The 13,257-nt window shown below is 43.6% G+C and overlaps 1 protein-coding gene across 2 annotated transcripts; it reads right to left on the bottom strand.

Moving 5' to 3' along the window:
• Window positions 1–197: 197 nt before the first annotated feature.
• Window positions 198–8,994, bottom strand: zbtb22a (zinc finger and BTB domain containing 22a). Of its 2 annotated transcripts, none has more exons than XM_051670755.1 (4): window positions 8,946–8,994; window positions 8,267–8,474; window positions 1,180–1,870; window positions 198–1,065 (listed from the first exon to the last, which is right to left on the bottom strand). In XM_051670755.1, exons 2-4 carry the CDS (start codon window positions 8,471–8,473, stop codon window positions 203–205), a joined length of 1,761 nt encoding a protein of 586 aa, XP_051526715.1. In that variant the 5' UTR covers window position 8,474; window positions 8,946–8,994; the 3' UTR covers window positions 198–202. The 2 variants fall into 2 exon arrangements, with proteins under 2 accessions (XP_051526715.1, XP_051526714.1); XM_051670754.1 differs by having other exon boundaries at window positions 8,267–8,549; window positions 8,946–8,989.
• Window positions 8,995–13,257: the final 4,263 nt, after the last annotated feature.

Raw genomic sequence — 13,257 nt, 5'->3', positions numbered from 1 at the left:
TGTTTAGTGTGGACAGAAAAATTACCACTAAAAACTTGATTTATCATGCCTTGTTAGGACACAGTGTTAAATATTAACCATTTACCAAACAAATTCCATTTATTAATTTTTTTTAATGGAGCTTTCTAGCTATATTATGAATTGCTACATATATTTAATTTTATACTGAACATAATTTCTAGATAAATGGATGTGTATCTTCTCATGTCTGCTCTTGGTTTAATATTCTGCTTCTCTCTGCTTCCTGTTCCTTCAATGAATAATCATCCTGTTCCAACTTCACCTGCCCCACAACATTTGAGTACCCGCCGTCCTGTCCGCAGCCTGTTTCGGTGCTAGTCGTTGCTGCAGCGGACATTCGTTGACAGCGAGCCTGATGTTTCAAGAAACTGTCCCTCCAAACGATTGTCTTGCCACAGAGCGCACACTCGTATGGCCGCAGACTTCCGTGCGTCTTGACGTGTTTGGTGAGGTGGTGCTTCATTTTGAAGCTCTTGGAGCAGACGGGACAGGCGAACGGACGCAGGTTCAGATGCTGCATTTTGACGTGCCGGTCGCGCATGCTCTTCAGGGTGTAGGCTTTGCCGCAGTGGCAGAAGTGAACTTTGCCTGTGTAGGATGTTCCAGAGAGAGAAGAGGAGGGTGAGGTGATTGGAGGAGAGGAAGAGGGAGGAACAGAGGTCGGAGAGACCGTTTGGAGCCAGGATAACTCGGACGGTCCCGGCGCAAACTCGTTGGGAGACGCCGGTAGCAAAGGCCGCTGGGAAACTTGCCCCGTGGCTTCCTCAATTTCATCATAGGTCTCGAATCCGCCATCGGCAAAACGGCCGATGTCCATTTCGTCTTCCTCTACATCATCCTCGTCAACTTCTCTTCTGGACAAGTCTTTATCCAATAGCTTGCTATCTGACTGAACGCACTGACCCGTCGGCCAATCAGAAGTGTGGTGCCACTGAGCATGTGCAGTGGGCGGACTGGTGTCATCTGTTTGAGATAAGGCGGACACTTCCTGTTCTCTCTCTCCACTACCTCTCTCTCCAAGACGTCCCCCCGGTTCAACACCTCCTGGGAGAAGACAAGAGCAGACAAAACAGTCAACAACATGTCAGTGCTGCAGGTTGCTAGAGCTCCCCTTGGTGGACGGCAGTTAAACAGCAGTGATGAAGAAGCTCCACTCACCAGACTGACGCTCCTCACACTTCACCCTCACTTTGTCCTCCTGCAACAGCTCTCCCACCCCTTCATCTGCCTCCATCCACCTCTCCCCTCTCCTCCTCTGTTCCTCCTCCCTCACTCCTCGGAGGCGCGCTCGGACCCTGTGACGCATGTTGAAGTCTATTTCGTTTGCTCCCATGTTGCTGCATGTTAAAGCTGCAACAGTACAGCCATGGTGACCTCCGACAGGGGTGCAGTCCGTTCGGGGCGACTCCACTCTGAGGGGGAAAGACAGGCTGCCTTTGCCCCACCTGCCCTGCTGCTGATGTGGGCGCCTCCAGGTGGCCAGGGGAGGTAGTGCGCTGTGCTCCCCGCTGAGGGATCTCTTTTCCAGGGCGAGAGATTGCTCGCATGTTCCTCGCTCCCGGTACTCTGGATCGGCGAAACAGCAGTCCGAGCTGCTGGGTGACTGGTGACTCGAGGAGGTCGCCCCGCTCGGGCTGACTTGGGCTAAAGGTCGTGACCTCTTAAGGATGTCTGTGCACTTGTCCACAATATGCCACATCTGCAAGAAGCTGGCAACAGTGACGTAGTTAACAATGTCATCACGCACAATGCTGAGCTGACCTGTGTATGCGGAGTTCAATACGCTCTCGAAGGCCAAAGGGTCCATCACCGAGGGAAGAGACACAGTGGTTACGTTCTTCAACAAAACCTGCAAGCAACCACAACAGTCAGAACCTCTGTGTTTGGGTCTGGCACGGTAAGAATAAACACACTGAGGATGAAGACTACTATGTGCTTAAGAAATTATAGATGTAGTCTACAGCCCTATTCGGATGGCAATTGTTTCTCTGGGTGACGTCTGTAAAAGTACATTAGCATGGCTCCTCTGTGATGAAACTTGTGCGTTCTGATGACAAATCACAGGGGATGGATTGATCACATGATTCCAGTTTCACTTGTTATATGGAAAATTCTCAATCTGCAAACTATGTCCGATGTATATGCGTTCAAGTGAGTTTGGAATTATGCTTAAGTGAAAATAAAATGTTAAAGCTGGGAACTGGTAAAGATAGTTTTAGTCACTATGGTTAAAATGGTTTTCTTTTGTTTTATATATCAAAGTGATGAACATCGTTTAAAATTATCCATCAGTGTTTTTTTTTTTTGTTTTTTTAAAATGGTGGGGGAAATTAAACCGTTTAAATAAGATAGACATTAACACTATTTATTTTTTTGGGACTAGTTGACCCGTATAAACTAGTCGTGCAAGCCCTATGTATAAATGTATATTAGACTTAGACCGATATATCTGTTTTACTGATTAATCGGTGCCGATAGTTGCTTTTTTTTTTTTGGGAACTAATGGTTATCGGCAAAAATCTATGCCGATAGTCTGTTTTTATTCCTTTATAAATAAACCTCATCTGGTGAAATGATATGCATATATATATATATATATATATATACACAAAATGCTTCTACGGTGAGTTTTCTATTTAAACTCATCTACTGCCATATCGGAGCCGCAGTTTGAAGAGAATCTTGCTGAGCAAGTAAGTTAAAGTCAGGAACTTACCAGAATAACTTACCAGACAAATAACACATTCAGTTTAAATGGCACAGACGTTTGAAGGTAACTCTATCGCTCCCTTGAGTACTGAGATTTGTTCCCGCCACGGTAACGCAAGAACGCACATTAAGCATGTTCAATCGGAGTGCGCATTGGCAAAGCAGTGGCCAAGTGCTTGCATCTGTGTTCACGTATTTGCGTAGACTATGTTTCGGCCTTAAGAACTCTTTGATCATTCTATAAATTTATTTTTAAAAACTATCGGCCAATTAATCTGTTATCGGTATTGTCAAAATCCAATATCGGTTGACCTGTAATGTGTATATAGTACACGTTTCTCTATATAAATATTTAAATATTACAATTTTATTACATGTTGTTGCCATAATAATGGCCCACTTCAAAAGTTTACGTGATCTGGCTCTCATTTTTCATTTCCTCCTTAAGAGTTCCCACTCACTGTGGTGAAGCGGTGACGTAATTTTATTATTGTGAATTATTTCAAACATTTCTGTTTCACAATCCTTCATTGTTTAAGTCTGTATATTACTGCCAGAGCTGTTACTGTGCACCGAAACCATGTGGCATTAGCAGTGGTCAAAAAGGATTTCCAAAACGTCTTTCTGATTATAAACTCGGAGATGTGGATTCGGAAGGTAATTAAATTACCACACTACCTTGGTGTTTGTCATAAAACAGTAGGAATTTGGCTGGGAATTTTTTCATGGAAGGTGGGAGAATTTCAGATTCGGATGGCAATAAAATCACTGACTACCCCCTGTAAATGCTGGAATTACCTCACGTCCCCATATCAAATAACTGCCGTCCGAAAAGGGCTTTTGGCCAAGTGTGAAGTCAAGTGTGGCAATACTTGTAATATTTTGATTCTTATTGAATTATACTCTATTGATATTCGGTTCTTGTTGGAGTCATGGAAACCATGCTTTCATGGTGAAAAGAAAATGTGAAGCGGTACAAGAAACTCTGAAGCTTATCAGACCAGTAATTGCTGTCCGAATGGGGCTTATGTTATACGTGTTATCTAATATCTGTCTTTCTAATCACAGATAATTTAATCATGGGTTAACGTCTTTTTCAACTCTAGGCCAAAACCAAGATGGTGGGATGGGCCTTTCACACTTTAACCCAGTCATTTTTAAACCCTGGATTATCTTGTATTAGAATGTTCATGTTTTACATTTACATTTATTCATTTGGCAGATGCTTTTATACAAAGCAACTTACAAAAGAGGTATAATACATCATAAGCGATTCATCTTAAAGTGATTAATTTTTACCCTGGGTGAGTAATTAATCGTAGTAGAGAGGTTTCCATATTTCACTGTATATCTGTAAACCCTGGGTTAACGTTCTTCCATATTTACAATGTTAATTACATTGACTGACCAAGTACAGCATGTGATCTGTTTGAACATCTGTGGAAATGTTGTGTAAATCCATTCTATTTGCCTTAAAATAACACTATCGCTTCATCACTCCAATTTTACAGTCGGTGTCTGTAGAAAGTGCATTAATATTTACTCAAAGTAATTCAATTAATTGAAAGTCAGTAACTGTAATCTGATTAAAAGAATTTGAATGTAATGCATCACACTACTTGTTTGTCTACAACGTTATTAGATTACAATAATTAATTACTTTGTAACTGGATTACACCCAACACTGGTGGCCTTAACCAGCATTACAAAAGATGTTAACCGTAAGTTAAGCATGGGTCAGTCCATCTCATGTGGTCCAATACAGGTTGATCTTTTTTTTTTAGGGGGTACCTAGGTAAGTATAGTGTGCATGCAGAACATTTCAGGTTTGAGACTTTTTTTTAATTTTTTTTTTTATGGTGGAGAGAAGTGAATTTTTTTTTAATTCCCCTCACTTTTGGGTTGAATATCTCTGGTGGGGTACGAGATAGGAACCAGATTTAAGTCCTCTATAGTCGCATTCTGCTGTAGAAATGTTGAGTTTGAGATTCCACTGGTTACAGAGCTAGGGCTAGTAGAAATCTGGAGAAAAGCCTACTTTATTCATGCATTTTGAGAAATTAACAGATGTAATATAAGCATAACAAATAATAAAACTTAACAGTATTTTACAGTAATTATATTTATGATTGACATACAATAGCTTATGCTTCTCAATGAGGTCGAAAATGCTACTACTTTTGATATTAGCAAGAGTGAAGCATGATCCATCACAGGGTTCTTCAAAAAGTTGGTTAGTTTTAAGTAACCTTAATGAACTCTAAAAGAAGTTTACAAATCAGCACCTAGAGTTAAAGATAGGGACATCAAAATTTTTACAGCAGAATGCGACTATAGAGGAATTCTTTCTGTTAAAATGTCAGGTTCCTATCTGGTTCCCCAACAGAGATATTCAACACGAAAGTGAGGGGAATTTTAAAAATTGCATTTTCTTGCCCCCATAAAAATAATAATAAGAGAAGTCTCAAACCTGAAATGTTCTGCATGCACACTATACTTACCTAGGTACCCCCTAACAAAATTAAGACTGAGACTCGAACCCTTCCCATTATAAACGGACACTAAAAGTGGAACTTTGAGCAATCTTGAGCATTACATTAGGACTTCAGTTCGAAGTCTAAGGAACAAGAATGTGCATTTTTTATATATGTACATGTACCTTGTAATGTGCTCTAGAGATCAGCGCTAGGACCATCCTGAGCCGAGATATTGAGATTTCTGTAAACAGCTGTATAACCAGAATTTGTTGTGTGCCATGATACAAAGATGGCCGTTGTGGTTAAAACCAAGTAAAACAAAAGGGGGTTTTGCAATATCAATACATAGAGCTAATCACTCAAAATAATTAGGAAAATTAAAAATGCTCAAGCAACCAAGTTTATAATTACTGGACCACTTCAGATGGACTGACCCGCATGCAAAAATGTAGTATGAAAAGCCCTGCAATTAAGTCAATTTAAGACATAGAAACTTTTATATGCCGAGTTTAGTTTCAACGTCTGAAGAAAATGCTGTGATGGTAAACGCTTTAACTGGAGTGATGAAGAGACCAGATTAGTTTTAAAACAACCAGACCAGATTTACTGCACAGGACGACATTTACAAAACGTGCTGTAGGTCAGCGGTTCTCAAACAGGGAGCCACAGAAAAATTCTAGAATGTGATCTTTTTTTTATTTTATTAATTATACATGTCTATAATCAGGGATTGTCAATGTTAAAGCTATGGCGTGCATCAAAATTAGAAATATTAATGAAATAAAATTTGCTAACGTAATATATTTCACTGCTATCCCGCACACTAAACCCAAAGTGTACTTCAGTCAGACGTGTGACGCAACTCTCGTCATCAGCAGTGCTTAAAATGTTGTCAGTAATGTAATCGCTTGGATTAAATTAAGGTAATCTAATCAGATTGTTTCTAGATTCTAACCTAATTTTTGATTTATTTGAGTCGGATAAGATTGTACCATTTTGACAATCTTGCTTAAATGTAAAGTAAAATATTAAAAAACTTAATGGATCAAATTATGAGAATTTATACGATTTTGTGTGTGTGTGTGTGTGTGTGTGTGTGTGTGTTTGGCTCGCTATTTGTCTACTTCTGAGTGAAATAAAAAAGGAAATTGAAATATTCTTATTAAGGCAATTTTGGCAGTGCAAACACATCAATGTGTGGTAACAGATCGGAGCAGTTATATTTGTGAATCAACGTCACAAAAAAAAAGTCTCAAAAATGGTTGCAAAAGCACAGTCGCGTACATTTTTAAAGCCGAGTATAAAAGCAGTTTGCTAAACTAAAGTAAATTTTACCGCATTAAAGCAATCGTTTGTTTTCTGTGTAGATTACGCTTCATCTTCAGTGTAATTATGGCTGGTGGCTAGTATCAGGTCTGTATGTGAAAATCCACCCGCCCCCCTCTTTTTAAAAAAATTTTTTTTAATTTATCGAACGTATATCAGCTGTAGGCTGATTCGAAATGCAAAATTTTAATATTTAAAAAGAATAAAAATTAGGGGAATCAATTCATTATGAAAAATTGACTGCCTTATTAATATTTAATCATGTAATCCATAAAGGTAACAGTAATCTGATTACATGTATTTTTAAAATGTAACTTAATCTGATTACAAGTACTTGATTTACGTAACATGGCTTTACTATAGATTAACCATGGTTAATCTTGTGGTTACTATAGTTTAACCACAATTATGATTTTTATTACCATAGTTTTTGTTTTCCTGTATTAGCATGGTTTTACTACAAATATCAAGGTTAAAATAGGATTATTTTAGTAAAATCATGGTAAATGTATTGCGAGGGCATGCAAAATTTATTGCGAGGGAACACAAACTGTTGCAAGGAAACGTGAAACTATTGCGAGGGAATGCAAACTATTGCGAGGAAACGCAAACTATTGCGAGGAAATGTGAAACTATTGCGAGGGAACGCTGAACTATTGCGAGGGAATGAGAAACTATTGCGAGGGAACGCTGAACTATTGCAAGGGAACGCTGAACTATTGCGAGGAAATGAGAAACTATTGCGAGGAAACGCTGAACTATTGCAAGGGAACGCTAAATTATTGCGAGGGAACGCTGAACTATTGCGAGGGAACGCTGAACTATTGCGAGGAAATGTGAAACTATTGCGAGGGAACGCGGAACTATTGCGAGGAAACGAGAAACTATTGCGAGGAAACGAGAAACTATTGCGAGGAAACGCGGAACTATTGCGAGGAAACGAGAAACTATTGCGAGGAAACGCTGAACTATTGCGAGGGAACGCTGAACTATTGCGAGGGAACGCTGAACTATTGCGAGGAAATGAGAAACTATTGCGAGGAAACGCGGAACTATTGCGAGGAAACGCTGAACTATTGCGAGGAAACGCTGAACTATTGCGAGGAAATGAGAAACTATTGCGAGGAAACGTTGAACTATTGCGAGGAAACGCTGAACTATTGCGAGGGAACGCTGAACTATTGCGAGGAAATGAGAAACTATTGCGAGGAAACGTTGAACTATTGCGAGGAAACGCTGAACTATTGCGAGGGAACGCTGAACTATTGCGAGGGAACGCTGAACTATTGCGAGGGAACGGAAACTATTGCGAGGGAACGCTGAACTATTGCGAGGGAACGCTGAACTATTGCGAGGAAATGTGAAACTATTGCGAGGGAACGCTGAACTATTGCGAGGGAACGCTGAACTATTGCGAGGGAACGGAAACTATTGCGAGGGAACGGAAACTATTGCGAGGGAACGCTGAACTATTGCGAGGGAACGCAAAACTCTTTCAGAAAAACATTCCTGGGCTTCATTGATTTCTGGCCTATTTCACTGACATCTATCTGTAGAATAACGGTATGTTCACTTTGTCAAGCCACCATAACAAAACCGTAAGGCTAGGTCGCGTGCTGTACTTCAGTGTTATAAACCTCGTAAATATGCGAATAAAAGCGATGACCCAAGGTTAAGAATGATCACCGTTTTAAATGTGAAAGCCCAAAGATTAATATGAGTTCTCCACTCACCTGGTCATGAAAATAAGGGGATGAAGCCGCCAGCACACAGCGGTGCGCTCGGAACACCTGTCCCTGCACCTGGATGGACAGATCACACAACTGACCCTCCTCGCGTTGCCGGTTCAGATTCTCCAGAACCGACGCGCGAGCGCTGGGAAAACACACCTGCAGAACCGGGCCGGGCGGAGCGCTGGGGCGGCCGAGGAACTGCTCCATCCTGCCGGTTAGAGAAACACCCGCGACCGCGGATGAGATGAGAGTCCGAACGCAACGCGGATCTGATATCGCGGCTCTATAAATACAGAAAACAGCCAGCAGAACCGATCCGGTCAATCAATGTGAAATAAACAGCACATATTTAAAATGAAAGCGGATTTACCCTCGCCGTTATTCGGCTGCAGGCCCGCAAATCAGATTCGCACAACCGGATCCAAACGTATTGTAACGGATTATAATATGCGGTTACACACGTCATAGCGTAAAATACACCGAAATACACACATGACCGACATGCGCATGTGCGTTTATAATCACATGCAGCAAAAGCTTCTGCTAAAACACGATTAAACATCGGAAAACAAACTAAACGCGTTTAAATTAGCAACAGTGTATTTTTATTGATCAGAATTGTAGATATGGTTTATAAAATCAGACGGATGAAATGAAATAATAGCGTTTATGATCGTACCTGCGTTCACTGTGGTGGAGCTCTGCGGAAGAGGGGGGAGAGAGAGAGAGAGAGAGAGAGAGAGGGGTGGGGGGGGAGAGAGTGAGACAGAGGCGGTGTGAGAGAGAGGGGGAGAAAGAGTGAGAGTGAGACAGAGGCGGGGAGAGAGAGAGAGAGAGGGAGAGAGAGAGGGGTGTGAGAGAGAGAGAGAGACAGAGGCGGGTGAGAGAGGGGGGAGAGAGAGAGAGAGAGAGAGAGAGAGGGGTGGGGGGGAGAGAGAGTGAGACAGAGAGCGGTGTGAGAGAGAGAGAGAGAGAGAGAGAGAGAGGTGGGGGGAGAGAGAGTGAGACAGAGGCGGGGAGAGAGAGAGAGAGAGGGGGGAGTGGGTGAGAGAGAGTGAGACAGAGGGGGGTGAGAGAGAGAGGGGAGAGAGAGAGGGTGTGAGAGAGGGGGTGAGAGAGAGAGAGTGAGAGTGAGACAGAGGTGGTGAGAGAGAGAGAGAGAGAGAGGGGGGGAGGGGGTGAAAGAGAGTGAGACAGAGGGGGGTGAGAGAGAGAGAGAGTGAGAGTGAGACAGAGGCGGGGAGAGAGAGAGAGAGAGAGAGAGAGGGGGGAGGGGGAGAGAGAGTGAGACAGAGGGGGTGAGAGAGAGAGGGGAGAGAGAGAGGGTGTGAGAGAGAGAGAGAGAGTGAGAGTGAGACAGAGGTGGTGAGAGAGAGAGAGGGGGGAGGGGGTGAAAGAGAGTGAGACAGAGGGGGGTGAGAGAGAGTGAGAGTGAGACAGAGGCGGGGAGAGAGAGAGAGAGAGAGAGGGGGGAGGGGGGAGAGAGAGTGAGACAGAGGGGGGTGAGAGAGAGAGGGGAGAGAGAGAGGGTGTGAGAGAGGGGGTGAGAGAGAGAGAGAGAGTGAGAGTGAGACAGAGGTGGTGAGAGAGAGAGAGAGAGAGGGGGGAGGGGGTGAAAGAGAGTGAGACAGAGGGGGGTGAGAGAGAGAGAGAGTGAGAGTGAGACAGAGGCGGGGAGAGGGAGAGAGAGAGAGAGAGAGAGAGGGGGAGGGGGGAGAGAGAGTGAGACAGAGGGGGGTGAGAGAGAGAGGGGAGAGAGAGAGGGTGTGAGAGAGGGGGTGAGAGAGAGAGAGAGAGTGAGAGTGAGACAGAGGTGGTGAGAGAGAGAGAGAGAGAGGGGGGGGGAGGGGGTGAAAGAGAGTGAGACAGAGGGGGGTGAGAGAGAGTGAGAGTGAGACAGAGGCGGGGAGAGAGAGAGAGAGAGAGAGGGGGGAGAGAGAGAGTAAGAGTGAGACAGAGGCAGTGAGAGAGAGAGGGTAGAGAGAGAGGGGGTGAGAGAGAGAGAGAGAGGGGAGAGAGAGAGTGAGACAGAGGGGGGAGAGAGAGGGGGAGAGAGAGAGTGAGACAGAGGGGGAAGAGAGAGAGAGTGAGAGTGAGACAGAGGCGGTGAGAGAGAGAGAGGGTGTGAGAGAGGGGGTGAGAGAGAGAGAGAGAGAGAGTGAGAGTGAGACAGAGGCGGTGAGAGAGAGAGAGAGAGAGAGTGAGAGTGAGACAGAGGCGGTGAGAGAGAGAGAGAGGGGGGAGGGGGTGAGAGAGAGTGAGACAGAGGGGGGTGAGAGAGAGAGAGAGAGGGGGAGAGAGAGAGTGAGAGTGAGACAGAGGCAGTGAGAGAGAGAGGGTAGAGAGAGAGGGGGTGAGAGAGAGAGTGAGACAGGGGGTGAGAGAGAGAGAGAGAGGGGGAGAGAGAGAGTGAGACAGAGGGGAGAGAGAGAGTGAGAGTGAGACAGAGAGGGGAGGGGGAGAGAGAGACAGTATTTTTATTTTCTTATGTTCATAATGTCTTGTTAAATGCTTATTTTATATTGTATAGTGTATTATATATTATTATAGTTTTTATTTTATTTTATTCATTGACACCTTATTTTAATTCTGTTTTTATTGTTATTTGTTACTGTTTTATTATTATTATTTGTCTTGTCATCATCTGTTTTGTGTATTGGCAATATTGTATGTAAACACAATCATGCTAATAAAGTACTTTAAAATTGAAATTGAAAGAGAGAGAGAGGGGGAGAGAGAGAGACACTGACACTGTGACACTGCAAGAAAACTGTTTAAACAGAAGCTGCTTAAAGACAGTCCAGAGACACTTTTTGCAGACCTGTTTAAAAATGGAGAAATAAGCAATCTCATTTTCTTTTCTGATAACCCCAGCTTCTGGCACAAAGCTGTAATCAGCCACTAACCATCAGTAAAGAAAGAGGGCATCTGTAATGGCTGGAAAATCAGAGAGACAGATGATCCTGACAGCACAATGATCACTATCAGTATATATAAAAATGGCACAGTTATGGTCCAGGGAAACCTAAAGGCATTCCATGCTGATTACAGTGCAATAAATGAAATTATGCAGCGAGAGAAAGTGTTATTAAATGAGAATCCGTCATGTGAGCAGAATGCACAGAGAACACCAGAGCCCAGGTCAGACCACAGCCCTCCCACAAAGACTGAGGGAAAAGAGAGACCCAGCCAGGACAAGAGAGGGACAGGAACAGACCCTTACAGCACCACTGCTACCCTCCGCCCCGTAGGAGCTGACTCAGACAACCCACTGATGCCACAGCACCCCCTGCCAGATAACACACAACAGAGCCAGCACTCACAAGACAGCAGCCCAAAGCCATTCAGCATAGAGAAACCGGAAATAGTGCTACTCATCGATTCAAATGGAAAATGTGTTGATGTAAATAAACTTTTCCCCCATCACCGAGCTGTTAAACTCTGGTGCCCCAACACTAAGAAAGCCCTGGAGCTCCTAACAGAGTCACAACTCGGCTGCCCCAGTCACATCATAATACACACTCTGCTCCCAAGGAAAGATTTCCATCCTCACACAATCACCAAAATAAATGCCAGCATCTCAAGACACTGCGCCCTACTGCCTAATGTCCACCCGGCCCACCACACAGATCTGGACATATGCTGTCTGTATGATCATGTTCATTTATACAGGAATGTTGTACATGTGCTGGCAAAAAGAATGAAAGATGTTGCTTTAAATCGGAACAACCAGACAAGCCCCTGTTGGAGCAGGACAAACCCAAACCCAGGAAATCCAACGAGACGCATGTCAGAGAACAATACCACATCCAACAGCACATCAAGAGCCACACCCAGAGCTACAGCACCCAGAGAGGAGTTAAAAATCATTCACCATTAAAAATCAACACACATTGGAATGTTATTCGGCACTAAATCGAGAGTACACTGCGGCAAACTATCTGACCACGGTGACTGACAGAAAGTTAAGAAAAGCACTGATGATGTACAGACTCAGAGAGCACAGTCTGGCTATAGAGACGGGCCGCCGCAGACAGATCTGGCACAAATAATGTGTAATAATTCATAATAATTTAATAATTATATTTATTTATCACACATATACAGTGAAATTCTTTTTTTCACATATCCCAGCTAGGCTGGGGTCAGAGTGCAGGGTCAGCCATGATACAGCACCCCTGGAGCAGATAGGGTCAAGGGCCTTGCTCAAGGGCCCAACAGTGGCAACTTGGCAGTGGCCCGACCTTCTGATCAGTAACCCAGAGCCTTAACCGCTGAGCCACCACTGCCCTCACTGTTTTATTAAATGAAAAAGAAGAATGTGCAAATATAGCTGCAAGATTTGTAGTATCCTGTAGAAACCTGAGGGACAACCAGAACTTTTAAAAAAAAAAAAAAAACCTGATGACAAAATGTTTTTGTCGTGCCAATAAAGCTCTTTGAACTGAATTGAATTGAATTGAGAGAGAGAGAGAGAGAGAGAGAGAGAGAGAGCACAGAGAGAGAGAGAGACAGACAGAGAGAGAGACTGAGAGAGACAGACAGACAGAGAGAGAGGGTGTGTGTGAGAGAGAGACAGAGAGAGAGAGAGAGTGTGAGAGAGTGAGAGACAGAGAGAAAGAGAGAGAGACAGAGAGAGAGAGAGTGTGAGAGAGAGACAGAGAGAGACAGAGAGAAGGTGAGAGAGAGAGAGAGAGAAAGAGAGGGTGAGAGGGTGATTGAGAGAGAGAGAGACAGAGAGAGTGTGAGAGAGAGAGAGAGTGAGACAGAGAGAAGGTGAGAGAGAGAGAGAGAGAGACAGAGAGAGTGTGAGAGAGAGAGAGAGTGAGACAGAGAGAAGGTGAGAGAGAGAGAGAGAGAGACAGAGAGAGTGTGAGAGAGAGACAGAGAGAAGGTGAGAGAGAGAGAGAAAGAGAGGGTGATTGAGAGAGAGACAGAGAGAAGGTGAGAGAGAGAGTGTGAGAGAGAGACAGAGAGAAGGTGAGAGAGAG

This window comes from Myxocyprinus asiaticus, chromosome 34, assembly GCF_019703515.2.
Source record: "Myxocyprinus asiaticus isolate MX2 ecotype Aquarium Trade chromosome 34, UBuf_Myxa_2, whole genome shotgun sequence".
In the NCBI taxonomy this organism is placed as follows: domain Eukaryota; kingdom Metazoa; phylum Chordata; class Actinopteri; order Cypriniformes; family Catostomidae; genus Myxocyprinus; species Myxocyprinus asiaticus.
The sequence above is the reverse complement of the archived record's forward strand: the minus strand, read 5'-3'. Positions and strand labels throughout refer to the sequence as shown.

Excerpts from the sequence above, each read along its gene's own strand:
- zbtb22a (XM_051670755.1), bottom strand. The coding sequence starts at position 8,473 with ATGGAGCAGTTCCTCGGCCGCCCCAGCGCTCCGCCCGGCCCGGTTCTG. Across the intron at positions 1,871-8,266 it reads CCCCTTATTTTCATGACCAG|GTTTTGTTGAAGAACGTAAC; the intron begins GTGAGTGGAGAA and ends GGTTGCTTGCAG. Across the intron at positions 1,066-1,179 it reads GTGTGAGGAGCGTCAGTCTG|GAGGTGTTGAACCGGGGGGA; the intron begins GTGAGTGGAGCT and ends GTCTTCTCCCAG.